The sequence below is a fragment of the Oncorhynchus keta genome, chromosome 3, assembly GCF_023373465.1.
Source record: "Oncorhynchus keta strain PuntledgeMale-10-30-2019 chromosome 3, Oket_V2, whole genome shotgun sequence".
Taxonomy (NCBI): Eukaryota; Metazoa; Chordata; class Actinopteri; order Salmoniformes; family Salmonidae; genus Oncorhynchus; species Oncorhynchus keta.
Window position 1 is genome coordinate 20,086,416 of NC_068423.1, and position 27,797 is coordinate 20,114,212.

The 27,797-nt window shown below is 46.9% G+C and overlaps 2 protein-coding genes across 2 annotated transcripts; one reads left to right on the plus strand and one right to left on the minus strand.

Annotated features, from left to right (window-relative positions):
* Positions 1–664: 664 nt before the first annotated feature.
* On the minus strand, positions 665–27,214 carry LOC118368539 (neurotrypsin-like). The gene is made up of 14 exons (XM_052492607.1): positions 25,924–27,214; positions 23,476–23,518; positions 9,392–9,634; positions 9,030–9,168; positions 8,665–8,843; positions 8,429–8,576; positions 8,050–8,228; positions 7,790–7,931; positions 4,610–4,833; positions 4,387–4,528; positions 3,953–4,234; positions 3,703–3,825; positions 3,268–3,539; positions 665–3,152 (listed from the first exon to the last, which is right to left on the minus strand). The coding sequence occupies exons 1-14, from the start codon at positions 25,993–25,995 to the stop codon at positions 2,815–2,817; spliced, it is 2,526 nt and encodes an 841-aa protein (XP_052348567.1). The 5' UTR covers positions 25,996–27,214; the 3' UTR covers positions 665–2,814.
* Positions 16,897–21,092, plus strand: LOC118368545 (E3 ubiquitin-protein ligase TRIM21-like). Its single transcript, XM_035752734.2, has 2 exons — positions 16,897–17,030; positions 17,207–21,092. Exon 2 carries the CDS (start codon positions 17,209–17,211, stop codon positions 18,901–18,903), a length of 1,695 nt encoding a protein of 564 aa, XP_035608627.1. The 5' UTR covers positions 16,897–17,030; positions 17,207–17,208; the 3' UTR covers positions 18,904–21,092.
* Positions 27,215–27,797: the final 583 nt, after the last annotated feature.

Genomic DNA, 27,797 nt, shown 5'->3' on the forward strand with positions numbered 1-27,797 from the left:
TCTCAAAGGTTACAGACGTCATGTTGACATGAACCGGGAATAAAAACCCTCATTCTCACGTCTTTCCTCAATTCCTTGTTTCTCTCCCGTCTTCTGCCTCTTTAAAATGTCAGAGGGACGCCATCCTTCTCCAAACGTGATACTTAAGGGCTTGATTCAATCCGTGTTGTGTGACTTCAGCACTAGAGCACGATTGTATTTTAAAGGCAGTGTTTGGTACAGTGATTCTCTACACTGAGTGCTTTAAAAATATATATATTCACCTTTCATTTAACCAGGTACAACTGCGACTTGGCTGTTTTGTCACGTCAACTAAAATTAAGCGAATTATTTAAATTTTAGCAACCAGGAAATGGAGGAGCGATTTCTACATATTGCACCTTTTAATCAACATGTAGGCCAAAACACCATACAACATTTTAGTCATTTAGCTAACTTATCAAGGTTCTTATCCAAACGGATTTACAATGAATGCATTGAACTAAAGTAGCACATTCAGGTCTCTGTATCCACCTCAGTTTTGTGGGGTTTGACTGTAAGTTATGTGGGACTCCATCCAGCTGTGCAGCCCCCCCACCCAGTGGTTGTGATGATGTAGATACAGCCATTAGAAACTATGCTCACTGTCGTCACCAAGCAGCTGTTCTACAGTGATACTCCTCCGTAAAGAACAGACAAAAAAAAACATTTATTTTGATGTTATAAAGACCAGACAATAGAGACCAGCACAATACTCTTCAACAGTTCACCGTGTTTCAGGACAGACCAGTCTGAGGAACACACAGATGTCTGTAAGATGGTTTTACATTTCTACTGAGTCAAGACTCTTCACAGCTTCAAACAGAGACATGGTGAACTCATTCAATTCAATCAAACCCACAGAATCTTTGTTTATACGTTGTCTGTGTTTGCAAACCACTGCTTCCTAAGAGCAAACACACACTGGGTACAGTATGCAATGTGGGTTTGGTGGAATGTGTCCAGCTATGGAAATATTTACATTGATTTAGGACTCTAGTCTGTATCGCTGAAGACTTACGGTAGAAATGTGAAGGTCATTTCCCATTGAGACGACGTACCGTTTACGGTGAACGCCGTCTCCACTAACGTGGGAACGTTGCCTTTAAATGTCAATCACCTTGGTACGCTGAACTTCTGCGATACGGACTGAATAGACGCCTTAGTAGGACCGAACCGTTTTACTCAAACATGAAGTCACAAGGAGGAGGTTAATGTAATGATTATACATGACAAACCACATGTTACTGGATAGACGGGAGTCTCGGGGATAAACAACAAAGAAGGGAATAGGAGCATTTCCTGTTTGAGAGAAACAGTTATGGAATACAAGATGCTTCCACACCTGATTGAGCCAGTTAGAAACAAAAAAACGATCATCAGGGCCATACTGTATATGAGCTGGTAGAAGTTTCACCTAACCACTGGTCCTGGGTCAGATCTTTTTGCATCCTCCCCACAGGAAGTTGGTGGCACCTTAATTGGGGAGTAAGGGCTCTTGGTAATGGCTGGAGCAGAATTGGTGGAATGGTATCAAATACATCAAACACATGGTTTCCATATGTTTGATGTCATATCATCTGGAGTTGGCTAATCTGATCCTAGATCTCGGGTTCGGGGCAACTTCTCCCTCAAGCATATGATAAATGATGCCTCTGAATATGACAACACTGTCTGCTACTGAGGTCATAGAAAAACGAGAGGAATATCAGACGTTAATTAATGCAACACATAAACAAGCAGAAGTATTTACACACAACGTTAACGACTAGAGCCATTCGGGGAGATCAGTAGAAAAGTGATGAATACGATCCACCCCCTGGCTTTCCATGGCTTTGACAGGAGAGAGAAAAATAGAGTAGCATAGAATATCCTTTTGTTTTTTGTGACGTCGCAATGCCGTTGAGAGGCACAGTGTATGCCACAGCGCCAAATCCCTGGAGCAGTAGAGTCTTACTGTAGGGCACAACGGCAGATGGTAGCCGGGAACTGGCACCAACAACCCTCAGGTTACTGGCCTAAACCTCAAGGCTAACTGCCGCCAAATAAAGAGTCCAGTTTTGAGCTCTCCCCAAGAAAGTCCAGTTTATTTGAAACGAGAGAGAAGAGCTTCTCCAGTTGGCATTTGAAAGAAGCGACAGTCCCATCCAAGGTAGATAGCATCTTCAGGAATACAAACGTGATATTAGATATTCGAGAACAGCTTTTGAACAACCGCTTATATATATATTTTTTTTACCACTAAGGAATAACAGATCATTCTGGACGGACTTCACATTCAAATAGGGCATCACAAGAAACTCAACCCCACTGTCAGAGAAATGACTACGTAAAGCATGTCGTCTAGCTACACATTATCACTACAGCACCTCCCCTCCCAGACACACATATGATACACACACAGATGACACACATACATGAATGCACACACCCCATAGCTAGTGTAATACACATGCACACACACACACATACACAAGGGGTCAGGGGGGCAGAGGTGGATCTCTTCGCGTTCTTCTTCTCTTGTATCTTTTCTCTTGCTCTCCCTCCTTTTCCAACATGTCCTCCTCTTCCTCCATCATCATCTATCCTTCCTCCTCTTCCTCTGACACTCACATGACACAGCCGGTGAGCCAATGGTGTGTCCTGGATCAGACAAGAGTGTGTGTGTGTTTATTGTGAGTGTCTGTATGCTGATTGTGTTTGTGTTCATTGTGATTGTGTGTGTGTGTGTGTGTATATTGCTGTGCTGGTTGTGTGTGTGTATGGATTGATCGTCAGTGTGTTTGTTTCAACTGGTCATGATTGTGTGTGTGTGTATGTCCCGCTCCTGTGTGTATGTGTGACTTCCTCGATCCAGCCCCAGAACCGGCTGACCCGTGTGTAGAGCGCCGGGGTTGAGGGGTCGCTGCAACCGTAACCCCCGGAGACGATCCCGGTCAACACCCATCGCCCTCCCTCCCCCTGGCATACCAGCCCACCGCCCCAGTTGCCCTGGCAACCGTTGTTCCCGTGGAGACGCCGTGTGTCTGGGGGGCTGCCGGCGCACAGCGTGCCGTGGGAGGAGAAACCATCTCCATAACGCTTCTTACACTGCCATGACGTCAGGAGGGGTACCCAGGACTGGAGCACAGCGTCTGAGGGGGAAGAGGATATGTACAGTAGGGAGGAGGAATAAGTTACTAACGTCTCAGCACTAAACCATATATCCTAAGAGGTTGTAGTTAAGAGGTAGTGGAAAGTGAGGCATACCTGGGCCGTCCCAACCAGCGGTAACCGCGGCAATGCAGGACAAGGGGGTCTTCCCCCCCACAGCATCCGGGGTGGGGAGGCAGGCGGCGTTGGTGTGGGGGTCAAAGGTCAAACAGTGATCCTTGGGGCTGGGCAGCCTCAGCAGGGCCAGGTCATGACCCCCAGGGCCCTGATCTGCTCTGAACTTTCTATGGACCACCACTCGCTCCGGGGTGAGAATTCTGTCAGAACCCCCCACGCGCACCACATACTGAGACGGGCCAATACCAAACCTGGGAGGGGGAGAGGGAGAGATAGCAGGTGTAAGTGTTTGGAAAACGGGGACATCAAATTGGATAAAAGAAATGAAGGCAGAAAAAGAGGATGTGAGCGCTGAAAGTAGAAACAAGGAATGACTAAAAAAAGGAGAGGAGAAAGGAAAAGGAGAGGTCTCACCTGGTGAAGCAGTGAGCGGAGGCCAGGGCCCAGCAGGGAGAGATCAGAGTACCACTACAGATAGGATGGCCATCTTTCCCCTCAGAACCCAACCACACTGACACCTGCCATGGCCACAACGTCCTAGAGGAGAGGGGGAGGGAGAGGAGGGTAGAGTGTCTGTGTGTGGTGTTTGTGCGCGTTAACTTGTATCTTCTCATGAGTCGTGTGATATTCTGTGTATCTACGCTGTACGTTAAGCTTCTCTTACCTGAGTACATTCTCTCCTTCTCCTCCACTCTTCCTCTCGTTCCCTTCCTCCACAATCTTCCTCACTCCACAGGTGAGCTCACTTGGCCTGGCATGGCCCTCTGTTGCTCGGGGGGCGTGGTTACAACTCACCCCTGCATCCTGTCTCCATCTGCAGCCGTCACGGGCCCGGCCCAGAGACGGACACTCCCCCAGGAAGTCCTCCTTCCCGGTACACCTCACCTGGTCCAGGTGGACAGGACCCTTCCCCCGACCGAACCCACCTGCTGCTACCGCATGACCACTGAGGGAGGAGGAGAGGGAGAACAGGTGAACAGGAAAAGGGGGAAGAGTGGGAGAGTGAAAGATGGAGATAAAGAGAGATATTACAAATGCTGTATTGAATGAAGCTACTCTTCAACACAAAGGTCTGTGAACAAACACAGACACACTCACCTGTGGCCCAGCTGTCTGCAGACCACGGCAGCGTTCAGATCGTTCCAGCCTGAGTCACAGATACTCCCCCAGTCTCCATGGAGATAGACTTCCACACGACCTTCGTTATGGCTACCACCCCCAAACAGACGCAACAGAGGACCTGCAACACAAACATACTTGTACAAGCTAATGAAAAGGCCTGATGGTCGCTTGGCCGTATTGCTGTCGGAGTAGGCCTCACCTGTGGCAGGTGCAACAGCCGGCACCTCATTGGTCTCTTCCTCTTTAGGTCCGGCCCTGCATCGCACGCCCACGTCCTCTCCATGGGAACAGTCGCTACGGCCCCAGGTGCCATGGCGACAGTCCAGCAGGGACGACTCCGTCCCCTCACAACGCACATGGTCCAACAGGATGATACCAGAACCCCCGCCGAACGTTCTGTCAGTCACCACCTCAGCATGCCCTCTAGAGGTAGAAGATGAAATGACATCAACTTAAAAATGCACGTTGTGGTGGTTGTTGATGTCTAAACTGTTTACGGTGATGTCATATTACTGAGTCTACATTTAAACAGTGGGGCGGGTTTTCTGGTTACAGGAATCATCAACAAGACTCTTCCCAGTGTAATTCTGTGGCTGTGGCGGTCATGAAATTTAGTCAACCGGTTATTGTCATATGCCCAAGACTGCCGGTCTCCCGGTAAATGACCTTTAATTAACATAGACAGTTAAGCGCCTCAGCGCATGATGCAGACCTTTGGAACATTTACATTTTTAAAAGTTGAATAAATCTATTTAATATATAATAAATCCTTTATTTTATTCAGGTCTAAAGAAACATTATGACATGAAGAAAATGTATTTCAGAGGAACAGAATAGGAGTTGACCTACTGTGTGTTATCAGGCTATGCACCATGCCATAGGCCCTGGGACACTGGGCTTGTTTATTTAGCTGACAGGATATGCTTAGAAGTCCCGTGGCATTTATATTATATGATTTTATAGTAAGAAGAATTGAACTGAACTTAAGAGTGAGCATATGAAGTGTTTACGTTGAGTGTAAAAGTGAACATTTGAAACAGGTCCTATATGCCAGATTTACAGTTATTTGGTCACTTTAGTTGTGAACAATACAAACCTTAGAACGTGTTAGAAATCAAAAACATATATGGGCTGCATGATGTGACTATAGTCTATTCTTGCCCTTTGTGCTGTTGTCTGTGCCCAGTAATGTTTGTACCATGTTTTGTGCTGCTACCATGTTGTGTTGTTGTTGTTATGTTGTGTTGCTACCATGCTGTGTTGTCATGTGTTGCTGCCTTGCTATGTTGTTGTCTTAGGTCTCTCTTTATGTAGTGTTGTCTCTCTTGTTGTGATGTGTGTTTTGTCCTATATTTATTTATTTATATATATTATTTTTATCCCAGCCCCCTGTCCCCACAGGAGGCCTTTTGGTAGGCCGTCATTGTAAATAACAATTTCTTCTTAACTGACATTCCTAGTTAAATAAATATAAAATAAATAAAAAATAAAATATTGGGCTCTGTTCCTTGCCCCAGGCTACACACGCTCTACTGTCATCAAATTATAATAGTTTCACTATTCTCAATTTAATATTGTCTTTACTAATATGTCAGATTTGATTTAGAATGGCCCATTATCAAATGGGCAGGAACAGGGACAAGGGAAAAATAACGTCATCCGTATGCACTGGAATAGCAAATGGAGGCCGCTTTCCACACACACACACGATCGTAGCGTGTTTTCACAACGAAACACACCCCTCTCTCCACGCGCTGTAGAAAGGGGTGAAGGAGCACATGGAAACGGACAGTGGTGAGATATTCTGTAGCTAAAAAGGTGTCGGCCTATTCAATATGAAAATATACAAAATGCCTTATTACTAGGCTACTGAAAAATCAAATACAAATCAACTATAATTGTAGGCTCGGCCGTCATGCACAATCAATGAACCAACAGCATGGCCTAGGCCTGCCTATATGTTCTCTCCCAGACTCATAGATCGAACGTTTGGAGCACAGCATAACGTAACCTGTCCATCCAGCATGTATAATAATACAGTCATCACGGAAGGGCGATTACTAGAATTGGATTAATTTTGGAGATTAGACCAACTTTGTACCAAAAGACATTTTGTACAACGTGTTTTCTGCCATGTGTAATATGCTGAAGGATATGTATTGTGTAACGGCAATAGAGCCCTGAGTACCAGGCCATTAGGATCTGATGGAGGGACAATAGAGCCCTGAGTACCAGGCCAATAGGACCTGATGGAGGGACAATAGAGCCCTTAGTACCAGGCCAATAGGACCTGATGGAGGGACAATAGAGCCCTGAGTACCAGGCCAATAGGACCTGATGGAGGGATAATAGAGCCCTGAGTACCAGGCCAATAGGACCTGATGGAGGGACAATAGAGCCCTGAGTACCAGGCCAATAGGACCTGATGGAGGGATAATAGAGCCCTGAGTACCAGGCCATTAGGACCTGATGGAGATACAATAGAGCCCTGAGTACCAGGTCATTAGGACCTGATGGAGGGACAATAGAGCCCTGAGTACCAGGCCATTAGGACCTGATGGAGGAACAATAGAGCCCTGAGTACCAGGCCATTAGGACCTGATGGAGGGGCAATAGAGCCCTGAGTACCAGGCCATTAGGACCTGATGGGTGGATAATAGAGCCCTGAGTACCAGGCCAATAGGATCTGATGGAGGGACAATAGAGTGCTGAGTACCAGGCCAATAGGACCTGATGGAGGGATAATAGAGCCCTGAGTACCAGGCCATTAGGACCTGATGGAGGGACAATAGAGCCCTGACTACCAGGCCAATAGGACCTGATGGAGGGACAATAAAGCCCTGAGTACCAGGCCAATAGGACCTGATGGAGGGACAATAAAGCCCTGACTACCAGGCCAATAGGACCTGATGGAGGGACAATAAAGCCCTGAGTACCAGGCCAATAGGACCTGATGGAAGGATAATAGAGCCCTGAGTACCAGGCCATTAGGACCTGATGGAGGGACAATAGAGCCCTGACTACCAGGCCAATAGGACCTGATGGAGGGACAATAAAGCCCTGAGTACCAGGCCAATAGGACCTGATGGAGGGACAATAAAGCCCTGAGTACCAGGCCATTAGGATCGTATGATCGTTAGCGAGATGGGTATTACCAACACATGTCCAGAGTGCGGCAGAGAGAGAGAGAAGCAAAGAGAGAGAGAGAGGCAGAGAGAGAGTGCGAGAGCAAGGCCGAGAGAGAGAGAGAGGGAGTGCAACTGTCACCTGAAATTTTACTGGGGTCATGACTTATGATTGCCGGTGCGGCGGTAATATGGTCACCACAACAGCCCATATCATGCCTGCAGTATACACAAACACACACACACACACACACCTGTATCCAAGCTGTCGACAGACCACCTGTGTGTGTTGTTGAGTCCAGTGGTCGTCACACACCGTACCCCAGTCCCCAGAGTGGAACACTTCAACACGACCCTCCCATGGACTGTCTCCTCCTACCAACCGCACCACACCGTCTGGAACACACACACACACACGTTAAATCATATGTGTGCACGTTATATCCGTTTTTGGGATGTGTGTGTGTGTGCATGCGTGAGTGCGTGCGTGCATGGATGAATTATGTGTGTGTACCTGTGTAGGGGCTGCAGGATACCCCAGCGTCTTCCATATGATCACAGTTGTGTTGTTCCCAGTCTCCATGAAGACACTGGTCCAGGAAGACTTCATTTCCTGTACACCTCACGGCGTCCAATAGGATGGGACCTGAGCTCTGTCCGAAGTGGGCCCACGACCAGGCCTTCGCCACACCCCTAAACACACATGGGTCAAAACAACAATAATGACTCTTCCTCTAGCTTCAATATATTTACTCCTATAGTCTCTCTCTCTCTCTCTCTCACACACACACACACACACACACACACACACACACACACACACACACACACACACACACACACACACACACACACACACACACACACACACACACACACACACACTCACTCACCCAAAGCCCAGCTGTCGACAGACCACCTCTGCATCTCTGTCGTCCCATTGGTCATCGCAGACAGAGCCCCACCTACCACTGTGGAACACCTCCACACGCCCCTCAAAGTATTCTTCTCCTCCAACCAATCGTAGAGGAAGAGCACTGCCTGGGGGAGGATACAACAGCACAATATGGATGCTGAGTAGGGGCACAGGGTACGCACTGTGTTTCCTTCTCTCTAGCTTCCTACTGACCTTCTGGTGGAGCACACACAACTCCCGCCTCATTTCCATGGCTACAGTCCCCGGTAACAAATGTCCTGCTCTGGCATTGGCTGACGGAGCTCTCATCACCACGGCAACTCAGCCGCTCGTAATGGAAGAGGCCGGAGCCCGAGCCGAACCTGGACTGCTGCAAAGCAGTGCCGATCTCACTGAGGACACACACACACACACACACACACACACACACACACACACACACACACACACACACACACACACACACACACACACACACACACACACACGCAGTCTTACAGTGGAAACGGAAATGCTGCGATACTACAATGCCGATCTCAATGAGGAGGCACACACACACAAACATACAACTCTCTTACCCCAACCCCAGCTGTCTGCAGATCACACTGGCATCTCTGTCTGTCCAATGAGAGTCACACACCGCCCCCCACTGGCCATTCAGGTACACCTCCACACGTCCACTTCTTGACGATGTCCCGCCCACCAGCCGAGCTGCACCTAAGAGAGGGTGAGAAGGACAGGTACATCAGCCAATCAATTGTTTTGAAAAAATACAGAGTAGATACTCTGTACAGCAAAGGAGGCTGATGGGAGGAGCTATAGGAGGACGGGCTCAGTGGAATCACTACACGGTCTCCCTGGCAGTCGCAGTAGGCCCGGCATATAATACTGGATTTGCTTAGTATATTGTCTCTATAAAGTATGCTTGCTATAAACTTACCCTGGTGGCAATCGCAGTAGGCCCAGCCGATGGCCCCAGAGGTCTGTCTGAAGAAGCACCAGGGGTTGGACTCTCTGTCAGGGTTACGGCAGTAGCTGTGCTCCCCAAGGCCTCGGCCAGGGTACTGCAGCACGTAGTCTGGAAACTCTGCCCACCGCAGGCAGGGGGCGCCAGAGTCCGTCTGAGACACAGAGCCATTATAGAAACCCAGCTCTGTAAAACCCTCCGAACAGGAGAGAGGGGCTGACCAGAGAGAGAGAGAGAGACAGAGAGAGAGACAGAGAGAGAGAGATGGGACAAGAGAGAGAGAGGATACTGTCATAATTATGACTCCCTCTGAACAAGAGAGACAGTTGGGATGGGAGGTTTATAGCAAGAGAGGATATGGAGAGGAGATATGGAGAGGAGATATGGAGAGGAGATAAGGAGAGGAGATAAGGAGAGGAGATATGGAGAGGAGATAAGGAGAGGAGATAAGGAGAGGAGATATGGAGAGGCGATAAGGAGAGGAGATAAGGAGGAAAGCATAGGAGGAGAGTCAGGAGAAGAGTGAACATGTCCTTGTTCAAAATCCCCTTGGTTCCTCTATATTCATGTACAGACCAGTTCCGTATTAATTCACACTATCAAATGACACAGCAGGGGACGTCTATAATACACTACCTCCCACTCCCACCCTTACTCAAAATGGTGGAAGCAACCCTCTAAGGAGTGTACTGAGAAACCCTTAGGAGTGTACACTCTGTAGTCTGAGAAACCCTTAGGAGTGTACACTCTGTAGTCTGAGAAACCCTTAGGAGTGTACACTCTGTAGTCTGAGAATCCCTTAGGAGTGTACACTCTGTAGTCTGAGAATCCCTTAGGAGTGTACACTCTGTAGTCTGAGAATCCCTTAGGAGTGTACACTCTGTAGTCTGAGAATCCCTTAGGAGTGTACACTCTGTAGTCTGAGAATCCCTTAGGAGTGTACACTCTGTAGTCTGAGAAACCCTTAGGAGTATACTCTCTGTAGTCTGAGAAACCCTTAGGAGTGTACACTCTGTAGTCTGAGAATCCCTTAGGAGTGTACACTCTGTAGTCTGAGAATCCCTTAGGAGTGTACACTCTGTAGTCTGAGAATCCCTTAGGAGTGTACACTCTGTAGTCTGAGAATCCCTTAGGAGTGTACACTCTGCAGTCTGAGAAACCCTTAGGAGTGTACACTCTGTGGTCTGAGAATCCCTTAGGAGTGTACACTCTGTAGTGGAGGAGCATAAACCAAACAAAGGCTAAATGAAACACTCTGACGCAAACATAGTCTGAGAAACACCTTACAGTGTACACTCACACAGTCTGAGAAACACCACACACAGTGTACACTCTGTGGTCACACACACACACCACAGGAGTGTACACTCTGTAGTCTGAGAATCCCTTAGGAGTGTACACTCTGTGGTCTGAGAATCCCTTAGAGAGTGCACAATCTGTTGTCTGAGAAACCCAGGAGTGTACACTCTGTAGTCTGAGAAAGGCTTAGGAGTGTACACTCTGTGGTCTGAGAATCCCTTAGGAGTGTACACTGTACTTTAGAGGTGGAATTAGTGAGAGCAGAGGCATAAACAACAAACAAAGGCTAAATTAAACTGCTGCTGACGCAAAAGAAAGAGAGGCTGAGAAGAGAGGCTGAGATATAGAGAGACAGAGAGGCAGAGAAAGAGAGACAGAGATAGAGGCCCAAGAGAGAGAGGCTGAGAGAGAGAAAGGGAGAGAGAGAGAGAGAGAGAGAGAGAGAGAGAGAGGCAGAGAGAAAGAGAGAGAGGGGCAGAGAGAGAGAGGCAAAGAGAGAGGGAGAGCAAGGCAGAGAGCGAGGGCGAGTCAGACAGAGGCCGAGAGGGAGAGAGAGGCTGAGCGAGAGAGAGAGCAAGGCAGAGAGCGAGAGCGAGTCAGACAGAGACCGAGATAGAGGCAGAGGCCGAGAGAGAGCGAGGCCGAGAGAGGTCCAAGAGGGAGGCCCGAGACTGCGAGAGGCCCAAGAGGGAGGCCCGAAATAGAGAGAGGATAGGCCGAGAGAGAGAGAGGGGCCGAGAGAGAGAGAGAGAGAGAGAGAGAGAGACCGAGAGAGAGAGTCAGAGAGAGGCAGGGAGAGAGAGAGAGAGAGTCAGAGAGAGAGAGAGAGGCAGAGAGAGAGAGAGTCAGAGAGAGAGAGAGGCAGAGAGAGAGAGGCAGGGAGAGAGAGAGAGGGGCCGAGCGAGAGAGAGAGAGAAAGAGTCAGAGAGAGAGAGGCAGGAGAGAGAGAGAGCAGAGAGAGAGAGAGAGAGAGAGAGAGAGAGAGAGAGAGAGAGAGAGAGAGAGAGAGAGAGAGAGAGAGAGAGAGAGAGAGAGAGAGAGAAAGACCGAGAGAGAGAGTCGGAGAGAGGCAGGGAGAGAGAGAGAGAGAGAGTCAGAGAGAGAGGCAGAGAGAGAGAGAGTCAGAGAGAGAGAGAGGCAGAGAGAGAGAGGCAGGGAGAGAGAGAGAGGGGCCGAGAGAGAGAGAGAAAGAGTCAGAGAGAGAGAGGCAGGGAGAGAGAGAGAGAGAGAGAGAGTCAGGGAGAGAGAGGCCTAGAAAGAGAGACCCCCCCCCAGATGTGACACCAATAACTACTGTGGGATATGCGTTAGCAACAGCAACCTTGTGAAAATCCTCTGCATTATAATTAACAACAGACTGGTACATTTCCTCAGTGAAAACAAAGTACTGAGCAAATGTCATTTTGGCTTTTTACCAAATTATTGTACGACAGACCACATATTCACCCTGCACACCCTAATTGACAAACAAAACAAACCAAAACATAGGCAAAGTCTTCTCATGCTTTGTTGATTTCAAAAAACGCCTCCGACTCAATTTGGCAAAATGATGGAAAACGGTGTTGGGGGGAAAACATACAACATTATAAAATCCATGTACACAAACAACAAGTCCCCTGATTAAAATTGGCAGAAATCACACACATTTCTTTCCACAGGGCGGTGGGGTGAGACAGGGATACAGCTTGAGCCCGACCCTCTTCAACATATATATCAATGAATTGGTGAGGGCACTAGAACAGTCTGCAGCACCCGGCCTCACCCTACTAGAATCTGAAGTCAAATGTCTGTTTGCTGATGGTCTGGTGCTTCTGTCACCAACCAAGGAGGGCCCACAGCAGCACCTAGATCTTCTGCACAGATTCTGTCAGACCTGGGCCCTGACAGTAAATCTCAGTAAGACAAAAATAATGGTGTTCCAAAAATGTACAGTCACCAGGACCCCAAATACAAATTCCAGCTAGACACTGTTGCCCTACAGCACACAAACAACGATACACACCTCGGCCTAAACATCAGTGCCACAGGTAACTTCCACAAAGCTGTGAACGATCTGAGAGACAAGGCAAAAAGGGCCTTCAACGTCATCAAAAGGAACATTTGACATACCAATTAAGATCTGGCAAAAAGTACTTGAATCAGTCATAGAGCCCATTGCCTTTTAAGTCGCTCTGGATAAGAGCGTCTGCTAAATGACTTAAATGTAAATGTAAATGTAATGGTTGTGAGGTCTGGGGTCCGCTCAGCAACCAAGAATTCATCAAATGGGACAAACACCAAATTGAGACTCTGTATGCAGAATTCACCATGTACAAAATCCAGAAAATAAGTGTTCAATTCTACAACCACCTCAATAAAGGAAGTGACTCCCAAACCTTCCATAACAAAGCCATCACCTACAGAGAGATTAACCTGGAGAAGAGTCCCCTAAGCAAGCTGGTCCTGGGACTCTGTTCACAAACCCAAACAGACCCCACAGAGCCCCAGCACAGCAACATAATTAAACCCAACCAAATCATGAGAAAACAAAACGATAATTACTTGACACATTGGAAAGAATTAACAAAAAAACAGAGCAAACTAGAATGCTATTTGGCCCTAAACAGAGAGTACACAGTGGCAGAATACCTGACCACTGTGACTAACCCAACATTAAGGAAAGCTTTGTCTATGTACAAACTCAGTGAGCATAGCCTTGCTATTGAGAAAGGCCGCCGTAGGCAGACCTGGCTCTCAAGAGAAGACAGCTATGTTCACACTGCCCACAAAATGAGGTGGAAACTGAGCTGCACTTCCTAACCTCCTGTCAAATGTATCACAGCAGCAAAATGCCATCACAGCAGCAAAATGTGTGACCTGTTGCCACAAGAAAAGGGCAACCAGTGAAGAACAAACACCATTGTAAATACAACCCATATTTATGTTTATTTATTTTCCCTTTTGTACTTTAACCATTTGTACATCGTTACAACACTATTTATAGACATAATATGACATTTGAAATGTCTTTACTGTTTTGGAACTTGTGAGTGTAATGTTTACTGTTCATTTTTACTGTTTATTTCACTATTGTTTATGATCTATTTCACTTGCTTTGGCAATGTTAACATGTGTTTCCCATGTAAATAACGCCCTTGTATTGAGAGAGAGAGAAAGAGGGGGGTAGAGAGCGAGAGAGAGGCAGAGAGAGGCAGAGAGAGGGGGGTAGAGAGCGAGAGAGAGGCAGAGAGAGGCAGGGAGAGATGGGGGTAGAGAGCGAGAGAGAGGCAGAGAGGCAGAGAGAGAGGGGGTAGAGAGCGAGAGAGAGAGAGGAGAGAGAGAGAGAGGCAGAGAGAGAGAGAGAGAGGGGGTAGAGAGAGAGAGAGAGAGAGAGAGGCAGAGAGAGAGGGAGAGAGAGGCAGAGAGAGAGAGAGAGAGAGGCAGAGAGAGAGGGGGTAGAGAGAGAGAGAGAGAGAGAGAGAGAGAGAGAGAGGCAGAGAGAGAGAGAGAGAGAGGCAGAGAGATGGGGTAGAGAGACGAGAGAGAGAGGCAGAGAGAGGCAGAGAGAGAGGGGGGTAGAGAGAGAGAGAGAGAGAGAGAGAGGCAGAGAGAGAGAGAGGCAGAGAGAGGGGGGGTAGAGAGCGAGAGAGAGAGGCAGAGAGAGATGCAGCACACGTTCCATAGAGTAGCAGAATCAGACTATTGTCACTGAGCTGAATCTGACTACAGAGTTTATGCAGCACACACTCTGCCAGACACACACATGCAAGCTGACACACTTACACGTGCACACGCACACACAAACCCTGTGATTAATGGCCAGAACAGAGAGAGGAGCTGCAATAGTTATCTCTCACAAAAACACAGCTTGGCTTTCCTTGAACATCATCTAACTATGCCAAACACACACACAGTCTTTCCCAGAGGCTGTACCCCTCATACCTCATTCCAATCTGGAAGAGGAAGATAGAGGAAGATGAAGAGAGCAAAAGAGGGAGAGGAAGTGAGAGAAAGAGGAAGTGAGTGAAAGAGGAAGAGAGAAAGAGAGAGGGGAGTCAAAGGAAAAGCAGCCTAGCCCCGGACTAAAGAGCCCCGGACTAAAGAGCCCCGGACTAAAGAGCTCCGGACTAAAGTGTCCTGGAATAAAGAGCCCCGGACTAAAGAGCCCCGGACTAAAGAGTTCCGGACTAAAGAGTCCTGGAGTAAAGAGCCCCGGACTAAAGAGTTCCGGACTAAAGAGTCCTGGACTAAAGAGCCCCGGAATAAAGAGCCCCGGACTAAAGAGTCCTGGACTAAAGAGCCCCGGAATAAAGAGCCCCGGAATAAAGAGTCCTGGACTAAAGAGTTCTGGAATAAAGAGTCGGAATAAAAGAGTCCTGGACTAAAGAGCCCCTGGGACTAAAGAGCCCCTGACCCCTAAAGATTAAAAGGTCTGGACTAAAGAGCCCCGGAATAAAGAGCCCCGGACTAAAGAGCCCCGGACTAAAGAGCCCCGGACTAAAGAGTCCTGGAATAAAGAGCTCCGGACTAAAGAGTCCTGGAATAAAGAGCAGAGGACTAAAGAGTTACGGACTAAAGAGCCCCGGACTAAAGAGCCCTGGACTAAAGAGCCCCGGACTAAAGAGCCCCGGACTAAAGAGCCCCGGACTAAAGAGCCCCGGACTAAAGAGCTCCCGGACTAAAGAGCCCCGGACTAAAGAGCCCCGGACTAAAGAGTTCCGGACTAAAGAGCCCCGGACTAAAGAGTTCCGGACTAAAGAGCCCCGGACTAAAGAGCCCCGGACTAAAGAGCCCCGGACTAAAGAGCCCCGGACTAAAGAGCCACGGACTAAAGAGCCACGGACCAAAGAGCTCCGGACTAAAGAGTTCCGGACTAAAGAGCCCCGGACTAAAGAGCCCCGGACTAAAGAGCCCCGGACTAAAGAGTTCCGGACTAAAGAGTTCGGACTAAAGAGCCCCGGACTAAAGAGCCCCGGACGAAAGAGCCCCGGAATAAAGAGTCCCGGACTAAAGAGTCCCGGAATAAAGAGCCCCGGAATAAAGAGCCCCGGACTAAAGAGTCCCGGACTAAAGAGCCCCGGACGAAAGAGCCCCGGAATAAAGAGTCCCGGACTAAAGAGTCCCGGAATAAAGAGCCCCGGAATAAAGAGCCCCGGACTAAAGAGTCCCGGACTAAAGAGCCCCGGACTAAAGAATCCCGGACTAAAGAGCCCCGGACTAAAGGGTCCTGGAATAAAGAGCCCCGGACTAAAGAGCCCCGGAATAAAGAGCCCCGGACTGAAGAGCCCCGGAATAAAGAGCCCCGGACGAAAGAGTCCCGGAATAAAGAGCCCCGGAATATAGAGTCCCGGACTAAAGGGTCCCGGACTAAAGAGCCCCGGACTAAAGGGTCCTGGAATAAAGAGCCCCGAGTTCTGGAATAAAAAAAATTGAATAAAAAGCCATTGAATAAACAGCCCTGGAATAAACAGCCCTGGAATAGACAGACGTGGAATAAACAGCCCTGGAATAGACAGACGTGGAATAAACAGCCCTGGAATAGACAGACGTGGAATAAACAGCCCTGGAATAGACAGATGTGGACTCTCCATTGAAAGTGATTCTTAGTCCAAGACAAGGCTTAATCTGTATCCAGGAAAACGGCCTGTTATGTTAGAAGCTAAACCATAATCTTGTCAGTAACAGATTCTGTTTTATTTTTCGGACTGTATTCCACAAAACGTCAATGGCTTATTAAAGCAATTGACACATTAACCTTGGTTACTGAGAATCTGACAGAGCCGGTTGCAGGCATAAGCGACATAAGCGGTTGCTTAAGGGGTCTAGACAATCTATACAAACGGAGCCTGCGGAGATCCGTTTGCATCCCTCTCTACGTAGTTCTATGTAGGTTTGTGCGGCTGAATTTTTGGAACGCGACACATTTGATGAAATGTGTTATATTGTGTTGCAGTTTACTCTTCGCCCCATGGAAAAAGTGTAGAATTGCAGGAAATTAACATAAACTGGAAATGTTTCTTTCCACAGTAAAATTTGCCAGGAGTTTGCCCCGCCCCCAACCAAATGTCACGCAGGGCCCCCAGAAGGCTAGACCCTGAACCCTCAGCAGAGACTTCAGACAGGCATATGAAATATCAACGCTGTCCCTTTAAGAGCAAAGCTATGCAAAGAGCAGATAAGGAGTGGAGTGATGTCACTTTGCAGAAGTGAAAGTGAAATATAGACGAAGAGACTGCACACAGAAACAACCATTATCCTGTTCCTCAGAAAGATAACATTGCAGCTTAAGAATCTACGTTTGTCGAGAAATTAAAGGAAAACACAAGATTTTTAGGTGAGTAAGAGAAATAGAGACAGAGGGAGATGGAAAAATCTTGACAGCAGGATCGCAACTACCATTCAGGATACCGAGGTCACTGCGAGAGTGAGAAAAAACCCCGCCACCAGTTTACGGGCTAAATGCTGACTCGTTCCAGGAAGTATTTTAATAGTTGTTTTATTGTGTTCCAGAAATGGCGTCCTCTAGCCGTCTCCTGTCTGAAGAGCAGTTCCAGTGCTCTATCTGTCTGGATGTGTTCACTGAGCCTGTCTCCACTCCATGTGGACACAACTTCTGCAAGGTCTGTATCAGCAGATACTGGGATACAACTGACCTGTGCCAGTGTCCAATGTGTAAGACAACATTCTACACAAGACCAGAGCTAAAAACCAACACAGCATTCAGAGATGTTGTAGATAATTTTAAGATGATCAGAATCAGAGACAGAGACGAAATCAGAGACACAGACGAAATCAGAGACACAGACGAGTCCCCTGCCGAAGCAGGAGAAGTGTCCTGTGACGTCTGCACTGGGACAAGGCTCAAGGCCCTGAAGTCCTGCCTGGAGTGTCTGACCTCTTTCTGTGAGACTCACCTGCAGCCTCATCAGAGAGTCACCGGCCTGAAAAGGCACAAGCTAATAGACCCCGTTGAGAACCTGGAAGACAGGATGTGTAAGAAGCATGACAGACTGCTGAAGCTGTTCTGTAGGACCGACCAGACGTGTGTGTGTCAGTTCTGCATTGAGACAGACCACAAGACTCACCACGTCGTCCCACTAGAGGAAGAGTGTGGAGAGAGGAAGGTTCAGCTGGGGAAGATGGAGCGACAGATAAGGCAGATGATCCAGGAGCGACTAGAGAAGGTTCAGGAGGTCAAACACTCAGTAGAGCTCAACAAGAGAGACGCAGAGAGAGAAATAGCGGACAGCCTGCAGATCTTCAGTGATCTGATAGATTCCATTCAGAAAAGCCAGGCTGAGTTCATTGAGGTGGTTGAGGAGAAGCAGAAAGCAGCAGAGAATCGTGCTGATGGGCTCATTAAACAGCTGGAGCAGGAAATGACTGAGCTACAGAGGAGAAGCACTGAGCTGGAGCAGCACTCACACACTGAGGACCACATCCTCCTCCTCCAGACCTTCCCATCCCTGTGTACCCCGAAACACACAAAGGACTGGTCTGAGGTCAGTGTTCACAGTGATATGTGTTTGGGGGGACTGAGGAGAGCTGTGTCTGAGCTGGAGCAGACACTTCAGGAAGAACTAGAAAGAGCGGTGAAGAGGTTGTGTGATGTTGAGCTGAAGACAATTCAGCAGTGGTCAGCGCATGTGACCCTGGACCCTGATACAGCACATCCATTCCTCATCTTGTCTAGGGACCAGAAACAAGTGAGATATGGAGGCACAATGCAGAAACTCCCTGACAACGCAAAGACATTCTATAACCCAGAGAGGTTTTTGAATCACCTCTCTGTCCTGGGAAAAGAGAGTTTCTCCTCGGGGAGATTCTACTATGAGGTGCAGGTAAAGGGAAAAGATGAGTGGCTGTTAGGAGTGGCCAGGGAGTCCATCAACAGGAAAGATGACATAAATATGAGCCCTTTCAATGGCCTCTGGGCTGTGTATATGAGGGGTGAGGATATCTATGAGCCCTACACCTCTCCCCCTGTCCCTCTCTCCCTGAGAGAGAAGCCCCAGAAAGTAGGGGTGTTTGTGGACTATGAGGGGGGTTTGGTCTCCTTCTACAATGTGGAGGCCAGGGCTCATATCTACTCTTTAATTGGCTGCACCTTCACTGAGAAACTCTATCCATACTTCAACACCTGTGATAATGAGCTTGGTCCAAACTTAGCCCCATTAGTCATCTGTCCTGTCAATCACACAGACTGAATGCAATGTTGTACTTTAGCACATGATATTATCTGAAATTAGTATAGACATGTAATCCTATGCCGCAATGACGAGAATATATAATAACTGAAGTAATATGGTGTTATGTACAGTTGAAGTCGGAAGTTTACATACACCTTAGCCAAATACATTTAAACTCAGTTTTTCACAATTCCTGACATATAATCCAAGTAAAAATTCCCTGTCTTAGGTCAGGTAGGATCACCACTTTATTTTAAGAATGTGAAATGTCAGATTAATAGTAGAGAGAATGATTTATTTCAGCTTTTATTTCTTTCATTACATTCCCAGTGGGTCAGAAGTTTACATGCACTCAATTAGTATTTGGTAGCCTTTAAATTGTTGAACTTGGGTCAAATGTTTCGGGTAGCCTTCCACAATACGTTTGGTGAACTTTGGCCCATTCATCCGGACAGAGCTGGTGTAACTGAGTCAGGTTTGTCGGCCTCCTTGCTCGCACACGCTTTTTCAGTTCTGCCCACAAATTCTCTATAGGATTGAGGTCAGGGCTTTATGATGGCCACTCCAATACCTGGACATTGTTGTCCTTAAGCCATTTTGCCACAACTTTGGAAGTATTCTTGGGGTCATTGTCCATTTGGAAGACCCATTTGTGACCAAGCTTTAACTTCCTGACTGATGTCTTGAGATGTAGCTTCAATATCTCCACATAATTTTCCTTCCTAATGAAGCCATCTATTGTGAAGTACACCAGTCCCTCCAGCAGCAAAGCACCCCCACAACATGATACTGCCATCCCCATTTTTCACGGTTGGGATGGTGTTCTTCGGCTTGCTAGCCTCCCCCTTTTTCCTCCAAGAATAACGATGGTCATTATGGCCAAACAGTTCTATTTTTGTTTCATCAGACCAAAGGACATTTCTCCAAAAAGTACGATCTTTGTCCCCATATGCAGTTGCAAACCGTAGTCTGGCTTTTTCATGGCGGTTTTGGAGCAGTGGCTTCTTCCTTGCTGAGCGGACTTTCAGGATATGTCGATATGACTCATTTTACTGTGGATATAGATAATTTTGTACCTGTTTCCTCCAACATCTTCACAAGGTCTTTTGCTGTTGTTCTGGGATTGATTTGCACTTTTCGCACCAATGTACGTTAATCTCTAGGAGACAGAACGCGTCTCCTCCCTGAGCGGTATGACGGCTGCGTGGTCCCATGGTGTTTATACTTGCGTACTATTGTTTGTACAGATGAACGTGGTACCTTCAGGCGTTTGGAAATTGCTCCCAAGGATGAACCAGACTTGTGGAGGTCTACAATTTTCTTCTGAGGTCTTGGCTGATTTCTTTTGATTTTCCCATGATGTCAAGCAAAGAGGCACAAAGTCTGAAGGTAGGCCTTGAAATACATCCACAGGTACACCTCCAATTGACTCAAATTATGTAAATTAGCCTATCAGAAGCTTCTAAAGCCATGATATCATTTTCTGGAATTTTCCAAGCTGTTTGAAGGCACAGTCAACTTGGTGTATGTAAACTTCTGACCCACTGGAATTGTGATACACTGTGATATAAGTGAAATAATCTGTCTGTAAACAATTGTTGGAAAAATTACTTGTGTCATGTACACAGTAGATGTCCTCACCAATTGCCAACACTATAGTTTGTTAACAAGACATTTGTGGAGTGGTTGAAAAACAAGTTTTAATGACTCCACCCTAAGTGTATGTAAACTTCCGACTTCAACTGTATATATTCTATAGGTAAATGTGTATGTACTGGGTTGAAATATTACTATATAACTATAAATGTGGAGGCCAGGTCTTATATCTACTATTTTACTGGCTACACCTTCACTGAGAAACTTTATCCGTACTTCAATCCCTGTGATAATGACGACGGTACAATGATAGCGCCATTGGAAGGATCTGTGGTTCAAAACGTTGATCCAGCTAGGTGAAAAATCATCGACGTGCCCTTGAGCAAGGCACTTATTAACCTTAGTTGCTCTGGATAAGAGCGTCTGCTAAATGACTAAAAACTTTGACTCTCTAGCCTGCTATACACACCATCTCTTATCCCCCAGTCCCTCTGCTTGGAACTGACTCCTCTTCTTCCCTGTATCCCTCCATCTCCTTCTCTCCCTGCAGCACTGATAAGAGAATTGCATTATATTCTGTAGGCCTAATAAATGTTTTGATTTTGTCAAGATTCCATAATGCCTATTTCAATTTAATTGGAATAATAACTGATCATTGCATCATGAATCAGTTTGTAAACGCCAAGCGCCAATCACACGTACCAACACCGGTCACTAGGACGACAATACTGCGTTGCTACGACAACCACACTCTCCTCCATCGCTATGGGAACCATCATCATTCTCTCAGCTCCCATAATCCATTTCACATTCTCAATGAGCATTTGACACGGTTCACAAACACACACACAGAGAGAGTTGAGACCATATGGGGGGTTGGTGTGTATCAGAGAGTTGAGACCATATGGGGGGTTGTCTGTGCTCTAACACACAGAGAGTTGAGACCATATGGGGGGGTTGGTGTGTATCTGTGCTCTAACACACAGAGAGTTGAGACCATATGGGGGGGTTGGTGTGTATCTGTGCTCTAACACACAGAGAGTTGAGACCATATGGGGGGGTTGGTGTGTATCTGTGCTCTAACACACAGAGAGTTGAGACCATATGGGAGAGGAGACCATATGGGAGGGGGTTGTGTGTATCTGTGCTCTAACACACAGAGAGTTGAGACCATATGGGGGGTTGGTGTGTATCTGTGCTCTAACACACAGAGAGTTGAGACCATATGGGGGGTTGGTGTGTATCTGTGCTCTAACATATTTTTTATTTTACCTTTATTTAACCAGGCAAGTCAGTTAAGAACATATTCTTATTTTCAATGACGGCCTGGGAACAGTGGGTTAACTGCCTGTTCAGGGGCAGCTCGGGGGTTTGAACTCGCAACCTTCCGGTTACAAGTCCAACGCTCTAACCACTAGGCTACGCTGCCGCCTACATGCATGCGGTGCACACACACACACACACACAAGATACTCATGTTTACACCATCAGCTACATACACCATAGTAAAGCATACTGATGTACTGTACGCTAATCAAACTAAGGAGGGCCTTTTGCATCATCATATCCCAGACAAATCCTCACGCATATTTCATTTCACCCAATCAGAACCATCCCTTGCCCAGTTAGAGACTCTGCTGTCTTTATATATATAGAGAGAAATATGCATTTATGATTTAGACCAGGATGAGGGAGGAAAATGTTGTTGTGTGTTTACATGCAGTGTGTTTTGATGTTGGTTGAGTGTGATTTGATGTGTGTTGTAAAAAAAAAATTAAATTAAAGACTCTTCTGTTTGATTGGCCAGAGGACAGTGGGAGGGGTTTATTTTCCTTGACGCGGTAACATCAAAAGGTCTCAATGAATCATTAGCACTGCAGGGATTTGGATGCTTGTGTGTGTGCATATACAGTATGTGTGCTTTGTGGATTTTGACACTTGGAGTGAGACCAGAAATGATGAATCAGCTGGCCTTTGCAGTGAGCGAGAGAACCCCACCCCTATCACAACCACCAGCCACAGAGAGAAAGAAGGAATAGAAATGGATGGAGGAAATGGGAGGAGGGGAAAAAGAGTCTAGAAGCACATGAGTGAGTAGGAAGGGAGACTATATGAGTAGTGGAAGAAAGGGTGGGACATTTTATGGAGCACAAAGAAATGGGGAGATGGAAAGGGGGAGGGAATAGGAGAGGGAAAGGGTAGGAAATAAGAGAGGGAAAGGGGGGAAATAAGAGAGGGAAAAGGGGGAAATAAGAGAGGGAAAGGGAGAGGGGAATAGGAGAGGGCAGGGGGAGGGGAATAGGAGAGGAAAGGGGGAGGGGCGAGGAAAGGGGGAGGGGGAAGGGGGAGGGGAATAGGAGAGGGGAGAGGGGAGAGGGGAAGGGGTATAGGAGAGGGAAGGGGGGGGGATAGGAGAGGGAAATGGGGATGGGAATAGGAGAGGGAAGGGGGGGAATAGGAGAGGGAAAGGGGAGGGGAATAGGAGAGGGAAAGGGGGAGGGGAATAGGAGAGGAAAGGGGAGGGGCGAGGAAAGGGGAGGGGGAAGGGGGAGGGGAATAGGAGAGGGGAGAGGGGAAGGGGTATAGGAGAGGGAAGGGGGGAATAGGAGAGGGAAATGGGGATAGGAATAGGAGAGGGAAAGGGGGAGGGGGAAGGGGAGGGGAATAGGAGAGGGGAGAGGGGAAGGGGAATTGGAGAGGGAAAGGGGAGGGAATAGGAGAGGGAAAGGGGGAGGGGAATAGGAGAGGGAAAGGGGAGGGGAATAGGAGAGGGAAAGGGGGAGGGGAATATGAGAGGGAAAGGGGGAGGGGAATAGGAGAGGGAAAGGGGGATGGGAATAGGAGAGGGAAAGGGGGAGGGGAATATGAGAGGGAAAGGGGGATGGGAATAGGAGAGGGAAAGGGGGAGGGGAATAGGAGAGGGAAAGGGGGAGGGGAATAGGAGAGGGAAAGGGGAGAATAGGAAGAAGAGAAAAGAAGGGATTTTTAGCCTACCTGCGTTTTGCACCTCGTTTAAATAACTGTCATCAGCTATCACCTGAGAGGAGAGGAACACAGACATAGTTTCAGAATCACACAACGTCAGATAACACAACCTAATGTCAACATTTCACATCATATCTGTTACAGAACAAATAAATACTATATTGACCCTCAAGAGGGAAAATTGGGTTTACAACCAATAAAAGACAAACGTCAAAAAAGTAACCAAAGTGGTTTGTTGAACCCCGCTCGCATGATGAATGACCTTGTCTAAGAGGCTTTAGCTCAGTGGGCTTGTCTTGTGATGTGCAGACGATGCAGGTTAAATTCCTTCCTGTCACACGTACAAACACTTCAGACACACAGACATGCAGAATACAGAGACCTGAGTCATGAAGAAGCAAGTATGAGACCGTTTCAGATAGTATCTGACAGAATGTTGTGTAGTACAGCCTCTCATAGTCACACAAACCAGGTCAGAGAGAGAGGAGAGACAAGAAGAGGAGAAGAAACTGGATAAAAGAGGACTCAGATAACATCTATGAACATTTCATCCTCTTCACCTTGACTTCGACAGTTCATTTCCACTCAAGGGAGTTAGAATGCAAGCACACACACACACACACACACACACACACACACACACACACACACACACACACACACACACACACACACACACACACACACACACACACACACACACGAGCGTCACCTCCCTGTGATATTGCCCTGGCTAATCATATTACACAGTGAACAGGGGTTTCTGATGAAAACCTAACATGCTGATGATATCTCCACTCATATCAATCTCACGGTTATCATACTGTTACAGCAGCGTATCAGATGTTACCACAGCTGAGACCAAGCCAACACATCTGGACAGAGAGAGGCTTGATCTGTTCCAATATTCACACTAACATACCACTTAGAATGAATCAGTGTACTGGGCATGCATTCTAAATGGTCAAATTGTGTTGGTATTGGAACCGATGGCCTCAAATCTGTACACCACAGGTGTCTGCATAGCCGAACACAGGGACAGGGTTACAGAACAGGTACAGACACACACAGATATCCACCACAAGACAGTCAGCAGAGCCCGCTAAGCTAAAGCCTAAGCAATAGCTCTGGGAGCTAACACAAGTCTTCAGGACTCAGGCAAGGTTTCTCTTCACATGAGCGTGTTCACATGATTCACCAAACCAGTTCTGTGTCATTAACACCACACTGGCTTCCCCCCTGAGCCCTGACCCTCCCACAACCAGTCTTAGCCTACACACACCTCAACAGACAGAAGTTACTATTTGTAGCAGGTAAGGAGAACTTAAGCAGCAGGCTAGGAGAATTAGGTCAAGGTTAGGAAAATGATTAGGTTTAGCTAAAATACTCTACTAACCTACTATGAAAAGTCACTTCAATCCATAGCTGTAAACCATCTAGCCACAGCCCACCTCACCTCGCCCCTCCAATCTCCTTAACTAAAAGATGCTTGTTGAGGGATCCATGAGACAGTAATATAGTACCAACTCTGTATTATCTGCTTGAAAGGATAACTTCGAATATGGAGAAACAGTTGTAGGGCCTATTGAGAAATGATTCACTCGTAAGCCTATAGGCAATAGGGCTACATTGTGTCTCAATACAACATAATGCATATTGCAGATACAGATGGTGCTGATGTCCTGCTGGAGGGCTGGGTGATTGAATTGCTGCGACAACGGGAAACAGCGCGTGGTGCAACTGTACATCTACGCGCCACCAGGGGCTGTGTGTGTGTGTGTGTGTGTGTGTGTGTGTGTGTGTGTGTGTGTGTGTGTGTGTGTGTGTGTGTGTGTGTGTGTGTGTGTGTGTGTGTGTGTGTGTGTGTGTGTGTGTGTGTGTGTGTGCGTGTGCGTGTGTGTGTGTGCGCGCGCAACCTCGCTTTATCCGCTCAATTAGACAAAGACATAAAACAGACTCTGACGTGGAACAATAATGTATATTATTAATGCCTGACTGATAATGAAGGCGATCTAATGCGTGCACCTACATTCAAACGGCTTCGTCCAGCACAATTAGTCTCTCTACCTCCTTGTGGTACCTATATGCTAAAACGAAGTATTGTTGAAGGAAATTATCATTTAAAAACGCAACAAAACGTAAATAATGTTCCATTATAATGAAGTATGTGATTCCAACCATTATAAAAACGTAGCCTATAGCACCTAGCCTAATGACCGTTATGTCGGTGGACAAAATGTGGGGCGCAAAAAGAAAAGGGACCCTGTTGTTTTATTTGACCGTATTTCTCAATGTTAATTTAATTTAGATCAAATCTGTTTTCCAAGATATTCGCAAGAGTAAACATAGTCTACGTACGGGATATGAAAGTGTGAGAAAAAAAGGTCTCACCTTGAAAAGGAACGCAATTATAGCACATAGGGGCCATTAAATTGTCTACTGATCGTAGTAGCTTACCTCTGAAAGCACTTGGAGCCAGAGGCAGTTGAGGCCGATCAGAAGCATCATTTTCCGGGTGTTTGGATCCATCCTGGCCGCTGTGTCAGTGTCACAGCCTGGTAAAGAAATGGCACACCTCTCCCATCTCTGTCACAAACTGACCGCGAGGTGGATCGCTATTCACCACCGCGCACGGACTCAAAAGAGGATGCCAATAGAGCGCGCGAAGGTGTAGGCCTGGTAAACTGGTTTTATGAATGATACGACAGAAACATCTCCCATTTCAACCATAAACCTCTCCTTTTGTCTTCTCTCTCTCTCTGATGATGTGAGGTGTCGGAATAAAACACACCCCTTCGAGTGAACAGAAACACACACCCACACCACCTCCGCGCCTTGAGTGGAGGAGGCGACTAGCACCACTTTCGGTTGAGATCTAATTGTTCCGTTAGCTGATCCTGATCTAATTGCCACACCACATGTGGCAACTCTCAAACTGACACCATGGGGATACGGCACCTATTGCTGCTTCTCATATACCTGGACCCCCTGCGCGTTCTCTGCCACGCCACTGGAGGCAAGAAGGTGAAGCACAAGGCGATTGAAGCCAACGTCGCCGCGGCGATTCCCACCGCTTCCCCGCAGGACAACACTCGACCGAGGACCACAAGACTTACCTGGGCTACCGACACCATACGTGCCTTGATTACTGCATGACGTCAGCGGACAATATGAAAAAGCGTTCGAGTGTCTCAACACATCTCACCCCTACTGCTGTGAGGTCCATTACTATTGGTACTGCTGTCAGTTCAAAGGAAGACTAGACTACCATCAGGACAGCCTTTTGACCCGAGTATTGACCAGACGAACACTGCGGTGCACATCACTTTTGCAATTCTGGCGTAAAAAAAAACAGTTTTTTTGGTGGGAGTTTCGGCTAAAGTTGCCTATGATGAAGCCACAGAGCCCCCTCCGGAAATGAATATCAATAGATATGCCATAGAGCATATATATTCGTAGAATTAATCAATTAATTAATAGGATGTCCAATTACAAAAGCATATTTTGACCATTTGTTAATTGTGTAAATAATCCTCTAAGAAAACCAATGGTCCATCCTTTGTAGGATGGCCAAAATGAAGGTGACTAAATCAAAGGTATTTAATCAGGGGTCCGTGGGCACAGAGGTTCTGCAGGGGATCTGCACATTATTTTATTTTTAAAGTGGATTCTTTTATTATTTCAATGTTTTTATGAATATCGCTAGTGTCCTGTCACAAATAACTTTGATATTCCTGTTTATTTAAATCACTGAACTAAAATAAATACATTTTATTTGGTCTTTCATGTTACATCAGAGGTCATACACATGTTTTTATTTATTTAACTAGGCAAGTCAGTTAAGAACAAATGATTCTTTACTATGACGGCCTACCCCGGACGACGGTGGGCCTATTGTGCACTGCCCTGTGGGACTCCCAATCACGGCCAGATGTGATGAAGCCTGGATTCGAACCAAGAACTGCAGTGATCTTGCACTGAGATGCAGTGCCTTAGACCGCTGCGCCACTCGGGAGCAAGGTCAAAAGTATGTTGACGCCCCTTCAAATGAGTGGATTCGGGCCTACCAGCTTGGACCTAGCTACAGGTCCACGAGAGGGCTTGATGCTGAAGACTTCACAGAGCTGAACCAAACATACAGTATGTGATCAGTAGCCTTGATCAAATATGTTTAATTGAACACACACAAGAAAGGTGTATAGGTACCTTGTAGTAAAGACAAGCATACACTTCCTATATAAACATAAAAGAGCAGACAGACAGAAAGAGTTATAGTTAAAAAAAAAAATTCTAATACAAAATAAGATATACAGAACAGTGACAGGTAAACA

Coding starts and splice junctions, on each gene's coding strand:
- LOC118368545 (XM_035752734.2), top strand. CDS start 17,209: ATGGCGTCCTCTAGCCGTCTCCTGTCTGAAGAGCAGTTCCAGTGCTCT.
- LOC118368539 (XM_052492607.1), bottom strand. CDS start 25,995: ATGGATCCAAACACCCGGAAAATGATGCTTCTGATCGGCCTCAACTGC. Junction 4,834..7,789: donor TGTCGACAGCTTGGATACAG/GTGTGTGTGTGT, acceptor TTCTACCTCTAG/AGGGCATGCTGAGGTGGTGA. Junction 3,540..3,702: donor TCCGCTCACTGCTTCACCAG/GTGAGACCTCTC, acceptor TCCCCCTCCCAG/GTTTGGTATTGGCCCGTCTC.